This window comes from Aquarana catesbeiana, linkage group LG02, assembly GCF_042186555.1.
Source record: "Aquarana catesbeiana isolate 2022-GZ linkage group LG02, ASM4218655v1, whole genome shotgun sequence".
NCBI lineage: Eukaryota > Metazoa > Chordata > Amphibia > Anura > Ranidae > Aquarana > Aquarana catesbeiana.
The window spans coordinates 390,473,491-390,496,257 of NC_133325.1; the positions used below are offsets into that span (position 1 = coordinate 390,473,491).

At 40.9% G+C, this 22,767-nt stretch overlaps 1 protein-coding gene across 1 annotated transcript in view; it reads right to left on the reverse strand.

Annotated features, from left to right (window-relative positions):
* The window catches only part of SRRM3 (serine/arginine repetitive matrix 3), a 643,608-nt gene that overhangs the window by 348,046 nt on the left and 272,795 nt on the right, over nt 1-22,767 (reverse strand). The window contains exon 3 of the mRNA XM_073615202.1: nt 14,065-14,318. Within this exon, the coding sequence (XP_073471303.1) occupies nt 14,065-14,288 (224 nt within the window). The 5' untranslated portion in view covers nt 14,289-14,318. The remainder of the gene's footprint in view (nt 1-14,064; nt 14,319-22,767) is intronic.

The following is a 22,767-nucleotide window of genomic DNA, read 5'->3' on the forward strand; positions in this document are numbered from 1 at the left end:
TGGAATTGCGGACAGAATCACAGCGATTCTGCCCACAATGCCAAATCGCTTCATGTGAACAGTCAGGGCCTAAGAGGCTAACACAACAGCAAATATGGAAGACTCGGCCTCAGCATATTTTATAGGTACAAGGAAGCCCAGGTTTTGTTTAATCTTGTCCCTTAAGACCCTCCCATTATCATGTTTAGCCAAATCCACTTTTTTGCAGCAGCACAGTACACTGCTTCCCTGTCATTCCCCTCATCCTTAATCTCAAAAGTTTATAGGTACGTTCTCTATGTATGGACTCTGCACCGTACCACTTCTCTTGTCTAGAATCCTGAGGTAACAAAAAATCAGTGAGTGCCCTTTGCACCTGCCCAGTAAGATTGGCTATTACAGTGCACCACCCTGTGATAGGCAGTCCAATGGCAGAGAGCACTAATCTGTCAGGTTTTTTTCGTTTTTCGTTTAGCCAGTACCAGGCCCTAGACTGGACAATAGCCAACTTCAATGGGCAATGTTCATAAAAACTGGAAGAAGGCAAAACTGAAATCAGGTTTGATTTTCAAGAGGATCTGAGAAAATAGAATTAAGGATGTGATTGCTTACTATGAGCAACACATAGCTTTTCCTTTTTCCAGTCCTTAGGAATTTGGCGCAATTTGTTTTGTTTAAAAACACTTTTACTTTAGTACCTGCTGCTGAACCCCCCCAGAGCAAAAAATTATCTACAGCCCTGCATTAACCACTTGAGATCCGCGCTATAGCCGAATGACGGCTACAGCGCGGACCTACTTTGCCGGGACGACGTCTATTGACGTCGTCCCGTGCCCGAGCGGCCTACGCGCCCCCTTCAGCGCGTGTGCGGTGCATTCTGTGATCAGCGAGTCTGTGAGACTCATTGGACCAGAGATCGGAGTAAGGGGTCGATCTCGATCTGTGATGTCAACAGAGCCAGTAATTGGCTATTTTTTCACCTTGCGCTGACAGCGTGAGGAGAAAAAAAAAAGCTGATCACAGGCGGCCGTGAGAGGGACATCAGTCCCGATCACGGAGATCTGCCGCCAGATCACCAGTGCCCACCTGTGCCCCCTGCCAGTGCCATCTAGCAACAGGCAACAGTGCTGCCTACCAGTGCCCACCAGCACCACCCATCAGTGTCACCTATCAGTGCCCACAGTGCCACCTATCAGTGCCCACAATCAGTGCCAGAACAACAGTGCTGCACATCAGTGCCACTTATCAGTGCCCATCAGTGTCACCTACCAGTGCCCATCAGTGCCACCTATCAGTGCCCATCAGTGCCATCTATCAGTGGTACCTATCAGTGCCCATCAGTGCCACCCATCCATGCCACCCATCCGTGCCACCCATCAGTGCCATCTTATCAGTGGCCATCAGTGCCGCCTTATCTGTGCTCATCAGTACCACCTTATCTGTCCCCATGAGTGCCACCTTATCTGTGCCTATCAGTGCCGCCTTAACTGTGCCTATCCGTGCCCATCAGTGCAGCCTATCAGTGCCCACCAGTGCCGCCTCATCAGCGCATATCAATGAAGGAGAAAAATTACCTGTTTGCAAAATTTTATAACAAACTATTAAACATGATTTTTTTTTCAAAATTTTCCATATTTTTTTGTTTGTGTAACAAAAAATAAAAATCCCAGCTGTGATTAAATACCACCAAAAGAAAGCTCTATTTGTGAGAAAAAAAATGATAAAAATTTCATTTGGGTACAGTGCTGTATGACCGCGCAATTGTCATTCAAAGTGTGACAGCACTGAAAGCTGAAAATTGGTCTGGGCAGGAGGGGGGTTTAAGTGCCCAGTGAATGTGTTCCATTCCCATTATTCATGTCATAACTGAGCAAAGCTGATCCATGAAATAATAAGAACTGTTTTTTCTATGCCATGATCACAGTGAAGCTGACCAGGAACACATCATGGAGCACCAGGAAAATTTTCAAGAAAGTCAGATAAACTGCACAATGAGACAATGAAAGAAAGAAGGGGTAAGCCCAGGTTCACACTGAGCTGCGGGAATGAAGCCGTGCGAGTTCAGCTGAACTCGCAAGATTTCACTCCTGCATGTCACAGATCATCCCCAGCTGCTCTGTGTGCTCCTCCCGTGCCCCCTCCATGTCCTTCTCTGCCCCCGTTCTCCTCCGGCCCCCTCCATGTCCTTCTCTGCCCCCGTTCTCCTCAGGCCCCCTCCATGTCCTTCTCCACCTCGTTCTCCTCCGGCCCCCTCCATGTTCTTCTCCACCTCATTCTCCTCTGGCCCCCTCCTTGTCCTTCTCCACCACTGTTCTCCTCCGGCCCCCCTCATCCCCCGCAGCCGGCTCCCCTCCTCTCCTCTCCTGTCGGCTGTGGGGGGAACTAGTTAATGGACACAGTGAGCGAGATGGCTCCTGTGTCCTGTGATAAATGAGCAGAATAAACTGTGTTTACTCTGCTCAGTTTATGAATGGACAGGAGCCTCTGTCTCCTGTTCATTCATCTTTAGTGCCGAGAAAGGGACTGGGGAATGTGTGTCCTCAGTCCCTTTGTCTGTCTCAGAGTGGAGATGTCAGGGGTCTGTTTAGACCTCTGACATCTCACCAAAGCCCCCCAAAAAATATTTTAAAAAAATCTAAAAAAATGAAAAAGTGTAAAAAAAATAAAATTAAATAACTACTGACACCACTCTTCCCTGCCCTACCAACACTGTCCACTGCCCCAACCCCCTCCCCCCAAAAAGCATTGTGAAAAAAAAAAAAATAAAAACAAATTAAATTGTAAAAAAAATCAATTATTAAAAATAAAAAAAACTACTGACACCGTCCACATACCACCCACCCCCTTCTCCAGAAGCACTGCGAAAAAATATTGAAAAAGTGATTTAAATAATATTTTGCTGCGGAGGGGGGCGTTTGTGGGCGCGAATCGCCACCTCCCTGAAATGAGTTTGCTACCTCCCTGAAATGAGTTTCTGCAGGTTGGGATGTCTGATGTCAGTCATAATTTATCCGCCATTTCAGAGACATCTGTGCAGGTCTCTGCACAGATGTCAATGTAAATCGCAGCCCGAAATCGCAAAAAGTAGTACAGAAATTACTTTTTGAAATCGGTGCAGCGCTGCAGATGCAGCGTCGCACCAATTAGGATGGTGCCATTGCCAACAATTGCCACCAATTTGACATGCGATTTGACATGAACCAGGGCAAAATGGCAAATGGTGGCCAGGAAAGTAAAGGTTTGATCAGGGATGAATGTGGAGTGAACTGTATCAGCGTAAAGGTTCCCAGAAAATGACATCATTATTGCAACAACACAGACTCCAACCCACCATGCATACCTACAGCATAGCTCCCAACTGTCCCTGATTTCAAGGGACTGTCCCTGATTTGGAACAAAGTCCCTCTGTCCCTCTTTCCTCCTCATTTGTCCTTTATTTTGGTCTATATAGTTATATATAAAATGAACGTTTTATCTTTCAAAAAGTGTTTCCCAGTGCTAAACCTTTCATCCAAACTCTAAACCACTCCATTTGTAAATTTCAAAAGCCAGTATAAAGGAATAGTAGTGGTAAAAAAAAAGCACTTGTGGGTTTAACGAATCATTTTTTTCTATAATTCTGCTTTAAGAGGGCATGGCAGTGTGTGTGTCCTATGCCTACATATTTTGCTAATAGGTGTCCCTTGTTCCCATCTCTAAAAGTTGAGAGGTATGCTAGAGCAGTTCAGTGGATGAGATTAGAAAAACATGTCTGTATTTTCAAAATGTGAGAGAGTTGGGAAAACTAATGCTTCCAACTTCTGAACGTCTTTCGGCGCCACCCTCCCCTAATTGCCTGTAAGCACTACAGGTTTGTGAGATCTTTATTTAGGAATTAGGTTTTAAAGAATTTTACTTGTCTCTCTTTTTTCTACTTTCATCTGTACGCTATGTATAGATGGTTTTAGGCTTTGTGGTATCTGTAGCATATGCTCAGTTATTTTTTCTGTCCATATGCTACAGAGTCATAGGGCAATTCTCATCCACACTTCCCAGAATATATTCTACTTAAGACCCCTTTCACACTGGAGGCATCTTTCAGGCCCTTTAGTGCTAAAAATAGCGTCTGTAAAGCGCCTGAAAAATGCCTCATCAATCCCAGGGTGAAAAAGTCCTGCAAGCAGCTTCTTTGAGGCGCTTTAGGAGCATTATATACATCGCTCCTAAAGCCCCCTTGCCCATTGAAATCAACAAAGTGTACAAAATGCACGCTTACCAGCATCTATGATATGTGCCTTTGGTGTCATAGGGTGCTACCCTTTTTGCACGTTGTTTTAACAATGTCTCACCATAAGAATGGTATATGGGAAACAACCACCAGCTGATCTCCTCAAACATCAATAACCGTCGCTCATGGAGCTTCCTGACGATGCTGACAAGCGAAATGCTTTTGAGGCTGTGCGTCCGCCATGCATGACGTCATTTCCAGTTTTTGAACTGGTTTGAACATTCACCGTTTGGGGCGCACGCCGGCTCAGACCAAGCGGTGTGCAGGATAATCGAACAGGCTGGTTGTGTTGGTTCTGACTATAGCACCTTTGAATGTAAGTGCCAAATTTATATTTTTAAATCTTTGTTTGGACTATTAATAAAATGGTACCCCACTATCCTGGATTATTATCTCTCCCTGGGTCTCGGTTATTGATGTTTGCGGAGATCAGCTGGTGGTTGTTTCCCATATACCATTCTTAAGGTGGGACATTGTGAAAACAACGTGCAAAAAGGGTGGTACCCTATGAAACCAAAGGCGCATATCATAGATGCTGTTGGTATGCGCACATTTTGTACACTTTGTGGTGGAGCATTTATATGAGGAGTATCTAAGGCACCTTTAAGACCAGGGGTACAGTGATTGGAGTTTTCTTCAGCAAGATTTAGGGGGAAAAAATAAAATACAATTTTTGGACTGTGTAACCACTTCAGCCCTGGAAGGATTTACCCCCTTAATGACCAGACCATTTTTTGCGATACGGCACTGCATCGTTTTAACTGACAATTGCGCGGTGGAGCAATGTTGTACCCAAACAAAATTCTCTTAAAGTACACCTACGGCTATTCGCGCAGCCGTGCTAACCAACCACAGTATAATGACGGCGGCTGGTCGGCAAGTAGTTAATAATTCTTATAAATAATTATTTTTTCACCTTTGGACTTTCTAGTATATTTGGATTGTTTTTTTTTCTTTGTTCACATGTAATTATCACATACCGTATATACTCGAGTATAAGTCAATACAGGTATAAGTCGAGGCCCTAATTTACCACAAAAAAATGGGAAAAACTTAGTGAGCCGAGTATAAGACGAGGGTGAGAAATGCACAGCTACTGTAAGTGGAAAGGAGGGTCAACAATGCCCATTTGCAGCCTCACTGTGCCCATTTGCATGCCTCACTGTGCCCATTTACTGCCATAGGTCCCCCGAACTTCAAACTCGGTAGTTAAGGGTTCCTACATGCCCCCTAGCTGCAGCCAAAATTTGGGGTCTCTGAACCCAAATGGTCCCGAAATGACATTGCTGCAGATGGACACAGTTGACTGACTTTGGGGCTCTGTATCTCGGGGCCACTTAGTGCTAGGAACCCCAAATTTGGTGTGCCAACTCAGTGGAACTAGCACCATAAAATATCCAAAGCTGGGGTTTTTAGCACTAAGTGTCCCCGAGATACAGGGCCCCAAAGTCGGTTCAGAAAATGTCAAGCACTTTTCTGCAGCAGAGAATGACATTTTCCGAACCGATTTTGGGGTCCCCTATCTCGGGACAACTTGGTCCTAGGAACTCCAGCTTTGGATATGTTATGGTTTCACTGGGTTTGCACACCAAATTTGGGGTTCCTAGCTCAAAGTGGTCCTGAGATACAGGGCCCCAAAGTCGGTTCGGAAAATGACATTTTTTGCTGCAGAAAAGTGCTTGACTCGAGTATAAGTCGAGAGGGGCACTTTCAGCACAAAAAAATGTGCTGAAAAACTCGACTTATAAAAGAGTATATACGGTATGTGTTAGCGCCTTGCTTTTCATTGGTTTGCTTTTCAGAGGTGGTTTATTCACTTAAAGGGGTAGCTTCAGATTTTTTAGCACATTGTCATTTTTGGTTGGCGCCAGGGTTTACTAATATTTTTCATACATATTTTTAATGACAAATTTCATCTTGATTTTATCACCTTAAGGTGATACTAAACACAAACTGTTTAAATCTACACTGTAATTATGGCACTGTAATTATTTTAATAATAAAAAAAAAATCGAAGTACCCTTTTCCTAATTGATATACAGCTGTCACATGACCCAGATCTTTCCCAGCATTTCTGCAGGGAAACATAAGCAGGAGGAGCTTCTAGTAAGTAGCCTTTGGAATATAGAGTAAAAATAAATAATAGACATGTGCGCCGTCAATAAATTTGTTTTGTTTTGTTCCGTTTCGTATTAAAATTAATTCATATTTTGGAATTCGTGCCCGAAATTCAATTCAGATTCGTACGAAATACAAATTTTTGTTAGATTCGTAAACTTTTCGTAACAATTACAAATCTTCATTATAATGAATTTATCATTATGAGGGGCTCCCACCATCCCTGTCCTGTGCTGACTTCCTGGGTTTTTAACTTTCAGGTTTGTTAACTTTTCGTAACAATTACGAATGTTTGTTATGATGAATTTATTATGAGGGGCTCCCACCATCCCTGTGCTGTGCTGACTTCCTGGGGTTTTTAACTTCATCATAACAAATATTCGTAGTTAACGAACATTATGTCCGATTCTGTTGTAACGGAATTTGGATCCAAAGTTCGTATGCGAAATCTCGTATTTCGTACAGAATTCGTATGCATAAAAATGTGTATTTCGGATTCGTACGAATCTAATCGCACATGTCTAATAAATAATTAATATAAATAAACTACTTTAAATTGTCATACAAATATATATTTGAAATCAAATCTTTATTATTTTATAACATGGTGTGGGCAGATTTCTTCCAGTCACAGGCTGTGCCACACCCCTCCGGCCTGTGTCTTAACCTCCATGGCGGTATGATTATGTCAGATTTTTGCGTCTCAAAGCGGTACATTGTTTTGCATGGAAATTTGGCATTTATATTGAAGGACTGTAATTCTTAGGAGTAACTCACTTAAATCTGTCCAAACAAGAATGTAGTAGACATCCTGAGTATTATAAAGTTTGAAACACGAAATGATAAATTATAATATAATAAATAATTATAACAAGTAATAAAATAATGATAATAAAATGTATTCAATAATGTAATCAGATCAAAAACACCGATGTTTGCTAAGTTGCAGCATTATTGCTGAAGTCACTTTCAGTGTTTGATGATGAATTTCCCCATGAATCACTATTGCTCAATTCTGCAAGTGTTCTAATTTATTATCGCTGTTTTGACGTAAAGGGATGCTTTTTGGTTGCTATGGACAATCTCAAGTTTCCAGGCAGAAAGAACAGTATCTATAATATAAAACTGCAGGCAGGGCACTGGACAAAGCACTGGGGACAAAAGGGATGTGAAATAATTTGATACAGTAATGTAAGCTGTAGGATTACAGTGTACTGAATGTGTTGTGTTTTTTGCACTTTTTGAATTTCGCGCCCGGCTCCGTCTCTGTGCGTTGCAACGCTTTTTTTGAAGAATACAGAAAACAAATCTCATAGTGACTGAGTATGAACGGCATGTAATACACCATTTATTGATAGTTTTTTATGATGTGGGTTTAGTGACACTCTATAATATATATAATATATTTAAATTAAACCAGACTTGCAAGACAATACCAACAAAAGCTTATTAGTCTCAAAAAAGATAGCGTATATGTTACTAAGGTTATAGGTAATAAAGTTATCACCAAATCAATAGACATATCACTGAAATGTAAGACTTGTTCTGCTTCCTACTTAAAAAACAGAATTCCATGTGTCTGTATCTGTAGCACAATGATATATATGACTTTTTAGTCTGAAAGGCACTGTCTGACCTCCCTAGGGCTGCAGCTGTGTTTTTTTTTTATCCCTAGGAATGCCAGCTACCTTAGAGTATTGAATGACCCCTTTTTGGAAAGTAGACAGTCCAAGGTATTTAGTAAAAGGCATAGTGAGTTTTTTGAAGTTGTAATTTTTTCCCACAATTCTTGGAAAAATTAAGATATGTTTTTTTTTTTACACTAAATTGTCATAAGAAATTGTCATAATAACAATCTCATACACAGCATCTGGTAAAAATGTAGAATCGCGCTAAATAAACAATAATATACATACATATACTAAATAATATGGTAATGTGTCCATATATAAATATCACATCTGATGTGAGCAAATTGTGAAAAGTGTCATAACACCAAAATAGATAAGCAATAATTGATATAATAAACAATTATAAATATGTGAAAGTGAGTCCAAAAACATGTATTGACTATATCACCCGTGAAATAAGATGATAAATTATTATAAGAAGTCCATCCAAAATTGTGGGATCCTTGATAATGTGGAGAAAAATAGTGCTAGATACACCACCAAAGAATGTAGATTTGCCGCTTACCAGAGACCCATGATCTCCCACTACAGAGGATCAGGAAAGCCTGAATTGGGGCACCTGGATGACGTAACTCTATTACGAAATGCGTAGGATGGAGCGACGCGCTTGCGTCACCTCTCATCGCTATTCTTGTTACCAGTAGGACAGGCTAGTCTGTGAGCTTACCAGCCCGCGCTCCAGACGTACAGGCTCTTTTTCTACTTGAACTATGTGAGTGTAACTTTGTGTTTTTAACCAGTTCCCGACCGGTGCACGCCGATGTACGTCGGCAGAATGGCACGGCTGGGCAAATGGACTTACAGGTACGTCCATTTGAATTCCCCGCCATGCCATTGCGTGGGCGCCGGCCGGGAGCTCCGTGAGTCGGGTCGCGGGTCCCGCAGACTCGATCGCTGCGGGGATACCCGCAATCGCCTCACAGAGAGGATTAATGGGGAGATGCTGATGTAAACAGCATCTCCCCATTCTGCTTAGTGACAAGTGTCACTGATCACAGCACCCTGTCATCGGAAGCTGTGATCAGAGTAATGACACTGCTAGCCCATCCCCCCTACAGTTAGTAATCACTCCCCTAGGACATACTTAACCCCTCCCCGCCCCCTAGTGGTTAACCCCTTCACTGCCAGTGTCATTTACACAATAATCAGTGCATTTTTAATCGCACTGATCGCTGTATAAATGACAATGGTCCCAAAAATGTGTCAAAAATGTCCGACATGTCTGCTATAACATCGCAGTCACAATAAAAATCGCTGATCGCCGCCATTACTAGTAAAAAAAAAAGATTAATAAAAATGCCATAAAACTATCCCCTATTTAGTAAACGCTATAACTTTTGCGCAAACCAATCAATAAACGCTTACTGCAATTTTTTTTACCAAAAGTATGTAGAAGAATACGATTGGCCTAAACTGAGGAAAAAAAATGTTTTTTTTATATATTTGGGGGATATTTGTTATAGCTAAATGTAAAAAATAATGCGTTTTTTTCAAAATTGTCGCTCTTATTTTGTTTATAGTGCAAAAAATAAAAATCACAGAGGCGATCAAATACCACCAAAAGAAAGCTCTATTTGTGGGAAAAAAAAGGACGTCGATTTTGTTTGGGAGCAACGTCGCACGACCGCGCAATTGTCAGTTAAAGCAAAGAAGAATCGCAAAAAACGCACTGGTCAGGAAGGGGTAAAATCTTCCGGGGCTGAAGCGGTTAACATTCAATAAAGTTTTAAAGGTTTTATACTATTGGAGCCTTTTATCTTTCATGGTGTATTTACCCATCTACGAGCTGGGGATGTCACGTTGAAATTTGAAGCATTTATGTCCCGTTGGCTGTGTTTTGGACACCATACTACACCATTAACGAATTCAGGTTTTGGCTGTATTGGATATGGTCCAGAGGATAGCTTCCAATTTAGGCTTTCCCTGATCCTCTGTAGTGGGGGATCATGGGTCTCTGGTAAGCGGCAAACCTACATTCTTTGGTGGTGGATCTAGCACTATTTTTCTCCACATTATCAAGTATCCCACAATTTTGGATGGACTTCTTATAATAATTTATCATCTTTTTTCACGGGTGATATAGTCAATACATGTTTTTGGACTCACTTCCACATATTTATAATTGTTTATTATATCAATCATTGCTTATCTATTTTGGTGTTATGACACTTTTCACAATTTTCTCACATCAGATGTTATATTTATATATGGACACATTACCATATTATTTAGTATATGTATGTATATTATTGTTTATTTAGCGATTCTACATTTTTACCATTTGAATTTTACTGTGTTTATGTTGTGCATGAGAATTGCTGCTTCACAGTTCTTTTAAATCATTTATCATCAGTTTTAGGGTTTTGATATTTATGTTTATCTTTTTTTCACCAGAGCGCAGTTTTTTTCCCCTTTTTTTCTCACACACAGCATTTTCATACTTCAAATTACACCCCAAAAGACATTCTGCTAGTCCTCCGGAGTATGGCGATACCACATGTGTGAGACTTTTTCACAGCCTGGCCACATAGAGAAGTCCAACATGCAGGGAGCACCGTCAGGCATTCTAGGAGCAAAATTACACATAAAATTTCGACCTATCACACTTTTGAAGGCCCTGGAGCACTAAGACAATTGAATTACCCAAAAAATGACCCGATTTTGGAAAGCAAACACCCCAATGTATATTCTATGAGGCATTATGAGTCCTTTGAACAGTTCATTTTTTTCCAAAAGTCTTCGAAAAACGTGGAAAGAAAATGAAAACATATTTTTTTTTACACAAAGTGGTCAATTTTTAAGATATTTCTAACACACAGCATGTACATAGCAAAATTTACACCCCAAAATAGATTCATCCTGAGTATGGTAATACCACATGTCTGAGACTTTTACACAGCCTGGCCACATAGAGAGATCCAACATGCAGGGAGCACCGTCAGGCGTTCTGGAACATAAATTACATAAATTTCCTAACGACATATTATACTTTCGAAGGCCCTGGAGTACCAGGACAATGGAATCACCCACAAAATGACCCAATTTTGGAAAGCAAGCACACCAACATATATTCTATGAGGGATAATGAGTCTTTTGAACTGTTCATTTTTTCAAGAAAATTAAAACTTATTTTTTTTACACAAGGTTGTCAATTTATATGATATTTCTAACACACAGCATGTACATAGCAAAAATAAAACCCAAAAATACATTCTGCTACTTCTCATGAGTATGGAGGTACGCCATGTGTGAGACTTTTACACAGCCTGGCCACATAGAGAGGTCCAACATTGAAGTAGTACCTCTCAGGCGAGCATAAATTACACATATAATTTAATTCCTTCCTATCACACTTTGGAAGGTCCTGGAGCACCAGGACAGTGCAATTACTCACAAAAAAAAAAAAAAACAACTCCATTTTGGAAAGCAAACACCCCAAGGTATATTCTATGAGGCATGGGATGCAGATGGGTAATCTGATGGGCTGGAGACAGGTGCTCGGGTAATCTGATGGGCTGCAGGTAGGTACTCGGGTACTCTGATGGGCTGGTGACAGGTATTCGGGTACTCTGATGGGCTGGTGACAGGTATTCGGGTACTCCGATTGGCTGGTGACAGGTACTCGGGTACTCAGATGGGCTGGTGACAGGTAATCGGGTACTCTGATGGGCTGGAGACAGGTACTCGAGTAATCTGATGGGCTGCAGATAGGTACTCATGTACTCTGATGGGCTGGTGACAGGTACTTGGGTACTTTGATGGGCTGGTGACAGGTACTTGGGTACTTGGATGGGCTGGTGACAGGTACTTGGGTACTCTAATGGGCTGGTGACAGGTACTCGGGTACTCAGATGGGCTGGTGACAGGTACTCGGGTACTCAGGTGGACTGGTGACAGGTACTCTGGTACTCCAATGGGCTGGTGACAGCTACTCGGGTACTCAGATGGGCTGGTGACAGGTACTCGGGTACTCAGATGGGCTGGTGACAGGTACTCGGTTACTCAGATGGGCTGGTGACAGATACTCGGTTGCTCAGATGGGCCTGTGACAGGTACTCGGTTACTCAGATGGCCTGGTCACAGGTACTCGGGTACTCAGATGGGCTGGTGACAAGTACTCGGGTACTCAGATGGGCTGGTGACAGGTACACGGGTACTGAGATGGGCTGGTGACAGGTAATCGGGTACTCTGATGGGCTGGTGACAGGTACACGGTTACTCAGATGGGCTGGTGACAGGTACATGGTTACTCAGATGGGCTGGTGACAGGTACTCGGTTACTCAGATGGGCTGGTGACAGGTACTCGGGTACTCAGATGGGCTGGTGACAGGTAATCGGGTACTCTGATGGGCTGGAGACAGGTACTCGAGTAATCTGATGGGCTGCAGATAGGTACTCATGTACTCTGATGGGCTGGTGACAGGTACTTGGGTACTTTGATGGGCTGGTGACAGGTACTTGGGTACTTGGATGGGCTGGTGACAGGTACTTGGGTACTCTAATGGGCTGGTGACAGGTACTCGGGTACTCAGATGGGCTGGTGACAGGTACTCGGGTACTCAGGTGGACTGGTGACAGGTACTCTGGTACTCCAATGGGCTGGTGACAGCTACTCGGGTACTCAGATGGGCTGGTGACAGGTACTCGGGTACTCAGATGGGCTGGTGACAGGTACTCGGTTACTCAGATGGGCTGGTGACAAGTACTCGGTTGCTCAGATGGGCCTGTGACAGGTACTCGGTTACTCAGATGGCCTGGTCACAGGTACTCGGGTACTCAGATGGGCTGGTGACAAGTACTCGGGTACTCAGATGGGCTGGTGACAGGTACACGGGTACTGAGATGGGCTGGTGACAGGTAATCGGGTACTCTGATGGGCTGGTGACAGGTACACGGTTACTCAGATGGGCTGGTGACAGGTACATGGTTACTCAGATGGGCTGGTGACAGGTACTCGGTTACTCAGATGGGCTGGTGACAGGTACTCGGGTACTCAGATGGGCTGGTGACAGGTAATCGGGTACTCTGATGGGCTGGAGACAGGTACTCGAGTAATCTGATGGGCTGCAGATAGGTACTCATGTACTCTGATGGGCTGGTGACAGGTACTTGGGTACTTTGATGGGCTGGTGACAGGTACTTGGGTACTTGGATGGGCTGGTGACAGGTACTTGGGTACTCTAATGGGCTGGTGACAGGTACTCGGGTACTCAGATGGGCTGGTGACAGGTACTCGGGTACTCAGGTGGACTGGTGACAGGTACTCTGGTACTCCAATGGGCTGGTGACAGCTACTCGGGTACTCAGATGGGCTGGTGACAGGTACTCGGGTACTCAGATGGGCTGGTGACAGGTACTCGGTTACTCAGATGGGCTGGTGACAAGTACTCGGGTACTCAGATGGGCTGGTGACAGGTACACGGGTACTGAGATGGGCTGGTGACAGGTACTCGGTTACTCAGATGGGCTGGTGACAGGTACACGGTTACTCAGATGGGCTGGTGACAGGTACATGGTTACTCAGATGGGCTGGTGACAGGTACTCGGGTACTCAGATGGGCTAGTGATAGGTACTTTGATGGGTGGTGACAGGTCCTCTTTATTAGGGGGGAGCAATCAGTGTGATTGGTGTGCACTGTAAGCAGTAACAAGCTGGTACTGCAATCTCACAATCGGTGTGTGAGGAGGAGAACCCGGTACAGCTTGTTACCGCGGTTTGTTGACATTCTGTGGCCGGTTGTTATTGGACAAACCTTCATTCTCGATCGCCTCTCTGCACGCACCTAGGGGCGCGCATGAGCGCCGTGCATGAGGACAGTGCATGTGACCAGCTGTGATTGGACACAACCAGTCACGTGGTAAAGAGTCGATTTCTATTGGCTCTTTACACTGATCTGGGATGGGCTGTGTATATGCAGAGCTGCACCAGATTTTATACCTTCCAGCTTTAGTAAAATAACCCCATTGTTTCGCAATTTTACAATGCTTTTTGCTAATGTCTTACTCACCCCTGCTCCTCCATCATTTCCTGTAGCTCCATACACTTTAGTTCTACTCGTCTCTTCCGCTCATGGTCTAGGATCTCTCTGTGGGCTTTCTTGACGAGATGAGGTTCGGTGGTTCTTGCTTCTTCTTCAGGTCTATGCCATGTACCTGAAGCAGTGGGCTGAGTGAAACCATTGGCAGTATCCTGTGGAGATGAAATCCTGGTACCATTGTTGCACACAGACATTGCAGTGCCGTCTCTCTGTTCTTTTTCTTCCTGTAAAAAATGCAAACAGACTCATTTGAGCTAACTTGAATTCCTTATCTCTTCCACACCTTTGAAATAGGAATGGCAAAAGGAAATAGTCTCCATGCTCTGAGCCGCTCTGTTAAATTAAAACTGACGGCTTAATGGGGAAAGAGCTGTACTAATCTGCTTTTCTGCAAGACAGGGACCAGCACTGCCAACCAAGCAGTACTAGAAACATTATGAAAGCTTCCATTGTAGACAGAGAAGTCAATTCTCATATATTAGAGATTTCGGAGCGCTGACCACGCGTAACACAACGCAAGGAGAGATTGTCTTGCACCCCTGTGGGAACAAATTGTAACAGCTAATTGGAAAAGAAGCATGGGCAGTGTTAGAAGCTATTATGCACAATGTAATGTAATTACAGACACACTTTAGGTGTACTGCTGATAGAAAGCTGCCAATAAATGTATTATTAAACAACACAGCCAACATTCATTTTCTTTCCTGAACAGAAGCAAAATATAAACAAATGAATGAATATTTTGTGATAAAACAGCTGGATTATAAAAATGATAAAAACTGCTTTATATTTGAAAAGTAATTTTAACTCCTGGATAACATAGAAAGAAAAGCGTGTGGAATTCAAGTACTTAGAGGGATGTAGTCAAATGATCAGCATGATAGCCAGGCAGCTAACGTTATTGAAGGAGAGGTTGGAAAGAGCAACCCACATTTTTCTCCCAAGACAAGCTTCTTTTGATCTCAAGCAATGGGAAAATCAGCTGTGTGCTTTCAAATACTTACATACTTATGGAACATAACAATTTAAATACTTTTTAAATGCATTCTCCATTCACCTTCAGTGTACTGACTGGGAAATGCACTCGCTCACTTTGTGAGGCAGATGGTTAAAAAGCCCTAGTCTATTTAGCAATGATCTTCACGCAAAAGCTCAGCTTAGCTCTTCTGCGGAAGGACAGTGAATACTCCACGTACACAGGGATTTGATCAATGAAGCATGCTTGCTTCTATGAGGCTGGGGGTTAGCATCCAATGGTTGGAGAGCATATCAACAGGACAGAACAACGCACAGCTATCTATGCGAGTGTTTCAAGCCAGGCTTCTGTGTGTGTGCGAATGATCTTACATGGAATATTATTCAACAATTCTAAAGCTACAGTGGTTTTTTTTTTTTTTTTTACTTACTGGAGCGCCTTAACTGCATAAGCAGTTTTACTGCAAAGGTGAACTCAGCCTTTAAATATATTTATATTATGTCTTCTTTTTCTTTAATCTGTTACATGTGTTATCTGTCCAATCTGATGATTTCGCCAACTGAATGCAGCACAAATTGTCCTACCAACAGTAAATTATTTAAGCCTGACTGATTTGGTCTCAACACACAAAGTAATTGATACAAATCTCACTAAAAAGTAAGGACTCTACTGAAGTCTAGAACATGCTTCTTCTGGAGCAAAAAAACAAATCAACTAGTAGAAAATGATACTTATAGCCTTTTCATGATCCTCCAGGAGAATGCAAGATCGGATTTAAGCTATAGATGTCAGATAAGTACTTCTTATATTCTAATGATTAAAAATGGGCCTCTCAGAAAAAATAATGCTTTAGTCTGTGATTAAAATTTGTATTTTATCTATAATACTAAAAGTCTAACTCCAGGCATGAATAAAATACTTCACCTTGCCTCACACCCCAGCTGATGCAAAAGGTAATGTTAGTTATGATGAGGGGAAAGCTTTCTTAACCAATGGTCCTAAAGTCTTATTTCCTGCCAATTGCCACTGTAACAACCAGTCACCCAAAACCACTCTTCTTGATAGTCTCTAACTGGTTTTTGGTATTGTCTCTCTTGCAAACGCCATCATATATAATGCAGGAATAACCATAAATGGTCCTGCATCGTACATGATGATACAAGAATACCCACTGAGCACGCAAGAGCAGAGGAATGGACCTCCGGTTGCCAATGGACTGGGATGTAAACAGAGTACTGCTCTATATCAGATTATCCCTATTTTAAAAAAAAAACTTAAATTAAAAGATGTGGGTGGGGGGGTAAAAAAAAGTAAATTTTTGCTTTGAGTTCCACCACTTTAACTGACATTAATACATGTAGAGTTTAAATACATATTTTGATATATAAATATATTTTGGATTATACACAAATATGCATAAAAATCATATTCATGATATGCTAGACAGAGGGACACAACACAGTCTTATACACTAAAATATATTATAGATAATTGTTTATTATATCATTTTCATGGTCTACTAATTTGAATAAAATAATCATAAAATGTGATTTGAAGAAGTGATTAGGTGGACACAGGATAAATTCAATAAATTGCTGCTCTGACTTTTCTACTTTCTAGGGCATGGGCAGGAGAAAGCAATATGAGTGTCCCCAAATGCTGCTCGTTCAAAAATGCAATTACCATTGCCATGGAAACAGTCTCTGACTGACCTAAACCACGGGCTGTGATGTCAGATCCAATACTAGCAATGTTCCCTAGGGATATCCAGATCTGTGTTCTTCTTTTCCCTGAAATTCTTAACTTATTGAAAGCTCTGAGAATGCTCATTAAGTAATATACAGAGAACTGAGATGATTACACACCACAAGTTACATTTTTTCTTCCTTCTTCTATTGTTATTGAACCTTTTACAGCTGCCAAAGCTGAGCAAATAAAATACCACAAAGTAAGAAGGAATGCATTTTGTTTATATGTTTATAACCAATATATATATATATATATATATATATATATATATATATATATATTTATAGATAGATAGATAGATATAGATCTATCTATCTATCTATCTATCTATCTATCTATCTATCTATCTATCTATCTATCTATCTATCTATCTATAGAGAGAGAGAGAGAAAGATATATATATATATATATATATATATATTTGAAATATATACTATTGTCTATCAGCACACAATGAAGAATAGTGTAATATGTGAATGGTTCAAGTGGTAAGCCTGCTAAACCAGCCAATATTCTAACTGTGTGTTGATTGATCGATCAGCTTGAGTACAGCCAGCCTGCCAGATTTTACATGCAATTTTTGCTAGCGGCTGTCATAGCTGCTAGCAATAATCACTGTGTTCTCCTGCCGTTGAGGGCTTCCTCTGTCCCCCCTGCTGGGAGAACACAATGGCTCCCCGAGCGGGATTCCCCTGTCAACACCGTCAACCCGTGGTTGCACAAAAGAAATTCTCTCTGCCCATGGCCAGCCTTAGCTGAAAAACAATCTAATGTGAGGAGAAAATCAATGTTTAATTACCACCTTACTTTTGCACCCCCATGGCTCCATTTGGTACATGGAGCACATGACTCAAGTCCCTTGCAATCATAGTGGGGCAAGGAGGGAGTCCTCAGCCCTATGTAAGCTATAAGTTGTGACTGGGAGCTTACATGGGGCTTCCTCTTTTTACTTCTGGCAGCTAGATAGAGCTGCAGGAGAATTAAGGTAAAGTGGTGCTCTGTAGCGAAGGAGTAAGTTAAGCAAACCTTTTGCTGTGCCCTGTACAGGTAAATCAAGGTAAGCAAGTCAGCAATGAGCTCTCTGGCTGCATGTGCTGTGATGTAATTCATTCTCAAAAATCAGCACAGAGACTCTGCAGTCAGGACTTAGTCGGATTCTAAAAGTTTAGAAATACCTTTTGCGTAATTACTTAGAGGACCGACAGGCTGCAAAGATTCTGTTTCCAAAGCAGATAAAGAGAAAGAAATTTTGATTTCAGTGAATTCTGAAGGTGGATTTCTCCAAAATGCCTATAGCTACAGAGCTACGTAGGAAAGTGCTTTAAAGTGCTTTTAATGTCTGTTCAAAATTTGCAAACATTTGTATGTGCATAGTCTGGGCACAGGTTCACTTTAATGCTCAACTCCAACAGAAAAAAGTTCTAATGCAGTTATGTTTCTCTTAAAACTGTTAAAAGCACTGTAAATACAATATTTATAAGAATGGTTAGAATGGTTAGAGTCACTGACCTGAATCAAATAAGATGCCAGTGATGTTGAAACCCCTGACCTACATATTTGATCTGGGTCAATGACTAACTAAAAAGTGAAGCTGAGCCGCAATGGAAACACCTCTCCCATAGGAATGTTTAGGCCTTAACTATAACAATGACTTAATGTTTGAATCAACTGTGATGGTAACAGGTGTGGATAAAAAAAGTTTAAACTAAATTATCTAATATTTAGGAATGACTAGTAGTCATCGGTACATCATATATTATATCATACACCAAGTTCAAATAAAATCATTCATTATTGCTGACCAGCCAGTGCAAAAAATGTCTTCCTCCTCCTCCTTTTGAAAGCAAAATTCACTTTGATGAATCATTCATGTAGATTAAGGTGCACAAAATGCTTCATATTCAGTTCTGCATTACAGCATCAACGTTTTACAACATCTGTCATTTTTGGTAAAATAATGGAAGGCATCTGTTCCACACTCTTAATGGTCAGATTACCAAAACAGTGGACTTTATGGTGATTAAAAAAAATCTAGACATATAATCAAGTTGGTGGGGTTCGAGACATGAGGACCTGCACCTATTTTTTGAAGAAAAAAGCCCCATGGGTAGGTATACCACAGATCATTGTCATATGGAACAGAACAGATGCTGATAGGTACCACAGATACATACTTTTGGCTGCAGCTTTAATGTCATTTCATGCTCAGCATTATTCAATCATTACCCTCTTCTGCAAAGACACTCTTATATAGCTCAATAACATGTAATGGTGCAGTACTGTGAAGTAAAGTTTTGTCTTTTCAATATTGTTTGACAACACAGTATAAGCTAGAATTCCCTTTAACAATATTGTTGTGATAAAAAAAAGCTGCATTTCCTTTCAGATTGCTTTAACCTCTTACATGTCCTGTTTACTATATCTTGTATAATCCTTTAAGGAAAATCCCAGCTAAAAAAAAAAAAAAAAAAAAAAAAAGATACAAATGAATAGCCTATTAAACGATAAAATAATAGACCTGATTATTGGCCTTCAGGAATACTCCCTGAACACATAGTTTCAGAATCCTTCCTGATCCCCACAGTGAGACTGCTCTTTGTCACCCATAAATAATTAGCACAAAACTAGATGTCTTCCTCCCCTCAACCTTCATCCAATGGAAAAATACAGTTAACAATACCTTGGAAAGTGAGAGATTAACATACCAACATCGAGGTAACCCTCACAAACGTTATACCTGATGGGAATGCTGGTTGTGTTTCTCCACTTAGGTCCCATCTACTTATATCCTAGACCGTCTACTATGGTAGTAATACTTCATTTCTGCCCTTTTTATATGCCTTTAATAACTACAGGGGATGCTCTCAGTGCTATACTTAGTTTGTTTACATCCTTGGTATCATACATTTACTGTATATTTTATATCAACTACATATTTCAATGTAAATATTATCCCTATGTAGAAATATCCTGATATTCCCATATTTGACGGTAGGTCGGTTTCATGGTCTTCTTAATGCAATGCAGCTATTCACGTGTGATGGAAACTGTTCAGTTGTTCTTCTCTTGAACTTCTGTTTATTTAAAGCTTGTATATATATATATATATATATATATATATATATATATATATATATATACAGTATATACATATATACATATATATATATATATACAGTATATATATATATATATATATATATATATATATATATATATATATATATATATATATATATATATAAATAAATAAATATATATATATATATATATATATATATATATACATATATGGATCTTTATCTTCAGATATGGTACAGTATAACTATGTGCTCTTTGTGCAACTGACTTATATTTGTAAAATGTATTTTCCAATAAAAAAGCTGACTGAAAACAAAATAAACTAAAATACAGATTTTGCTGTAATATTCTAATTTAATCTGAAACTGTGCCCACAGTATTTTTTTCTGCCACTAGATGTCCTCAGTTTGACAGCAAACTTTATTTCATCCACTTCCTATGAGCCCAGGCTGTCACAGATTTTCCTTTAGCCTGTAAATGGACAATAAGTGGAGAACCAGCAGTAATAAGCTTATCTCTGTCACTCTGTTTTCCACCCCTGTCAGTGTTTTTCTTGTCATAACAAAACTCTATCGACTTCTTGTGCATTGCTTCTATCTCTCCCACTTGAACCCTGTTGTGCAATGACTGTAAGAGGCAGATAATAGGTTATATTCAAGTACTTATACTGCATGAATTAAAAAAATAAATGTAATGATTTTTTTATGATTACAGACAGAGCTGCATTAATTTGTGTCTGACATCTGCCTAGAGTTCAGCTTTAAATGTACCAGTAAAAGATCATGAAAGAAGAAATGGGGAAACTGACATATTGGCAGGAAGAAGAAAACTATCACAGAATGTAGACTTGTGACATCTTGGAAATATTTTTAGAGATGCTGATACACCATATTTTTTTTCTTTCTTTCACTAGAATGAAAATCTGTTTTCTTACTAAGGTTTCACCCAAAATGTGAATAGATTTGATTTGCTTATTTAAAGCATTTTATTTTGCAAAGCATTTTACTATTTGGAAAGATAAATCATTCAGTACTTTTAGCTTTTATTTGAAGAAAAGAAAGTGCTCTGATCACAATGGATTATATTACCACTGTAAAGCCTGCAAGTGGAATAATGTACACTGCTTATGTATAGTAATATGAGTAAATTGTCTCACAGTTTCTCTCTGCAGGGCAAATTTCAGCAGACTCTTACAACTACTTGATGGCATACTTAAAGATGCACAACAGTGATATAGAAAAAAGGGAGAGGTCTCGGAGGACAATGCATGAATACAAAAATCTAGTTTTAATCGGTAACCTATACAAATATCTAAAATTTACAGGGCTGTACATCTTGTCCATTTAATTTTAAGAGTTTTTTTTTTTTTTATAAATTACTAAGAAAAAACATTGTTTTTTTTTTTTTTTTTAGTTCATTTATGTATGGCTCCAAGAACATCTCTCTATTTTTCTATACCTCTTTAGTGCAATTTTTTAGTTGGCGCAGTTTCCTCCCTTTGAAGCAAGTATTTTTTTGTATACATCATGTCCTTAAAGTTGCTTATATACATTAGCAATTGGCTGTGAGGTCATGCATGGTCCAATGCTTGGATCACTAGCATTACAAACGTGCTAAATCATGTTTGGATCAGGAAAATGAATTATTGTTACCATAAGCAGGAGAGGGAGGATACCCTATATAACCCCCCAGATCTAACCTATCTCAGCAATCTGGCTGTCTTTCTGCTCAAAAATATGAATGCACAGGATGAATGTTCTCAAAATGTTTGTACTTATAGTGTATCTAAAGGCAAAACTTTTTTTTTTTTGGATAGTAAATTTGTGTACCAAATATCTCAACTGAAAGTTTTTTTTCCCTTTTTCTGTTCCAGTGATAGCTCAAAATTTCAGATTTTCCCTCTCTTTCAGATGCAGAGACTATATTTCCCAACAGGGACCCAAACAGCAATTGAAACAGATGTTCCAATGCCTTTATCAAAGATGAAAACATTTTTTGGCTTTAGATACACTCTAAGTAAAGCCATATACCATATGCATTCATAAACTGGGTGGTACAATGGTGTAGTGGGTAGTACTCTCGCCTAGCAGTAAAAAGGGTCGCTGGTTCAGATGCCGACCACAACACTACCTGTCTGGAGTTTGCATGTTCTCCCTGTGCCAGCGTGGGTTTCCTCCAGGTACTCCGGTTTCTTCCCACACTCCAAAAGACATGCTGCCCGCACCTGGGTGACACCCGTCAGAGGCTGACACCAGGCCCAGACTGGCACTGGCAACACATTGAGAGGGGTGCCGCAGCTCAATCCTTCCCTTCCGGGATCTCCTCAGCTCCATGCGATGTGTGGGGAGGGTGGGGGAGGAGGGAGTGAGGCAGAGACAGATAGGGTCCGACGGTCCCACACACCCCCACATGCCACAATTGCATTTCTCTACTCACTGCAGACCAGACTATAGCTGCCTTCTCCTCGGCTCTGGTGGTTCAAGTACCCAGGTAGGGAGGAAGAGCCAAGGAGGAGGAGGGCCACTGCACTACAGCATCTGCCCAGTCTTGCAGAGGGAGGGGACATGGTGATTGGGAAGGAGGGGGCTGGGCAGGTAACAATTATGCTGCCAGGAGTGCTTTTGAGGGGAGTGGGGGTAAGAGGATATGTGCTAGGAGGATGGGGCAGATTTGAAGTTTGAGCCCCCCAAGCACAATTCCTTTCCCCACCCAAAGCACCCTCTAGCACATATCCTCCACCCACCCCGAAGAAGAGTGAGCTATAATTTATAAATTCAAAATGCGTTGGGCCATTTTTTGTCTTCATCCAAGTCGTATGTTGACTGTTTCAATAGCCATCTGTCATTTAAACTGCATCTAATTTAAAG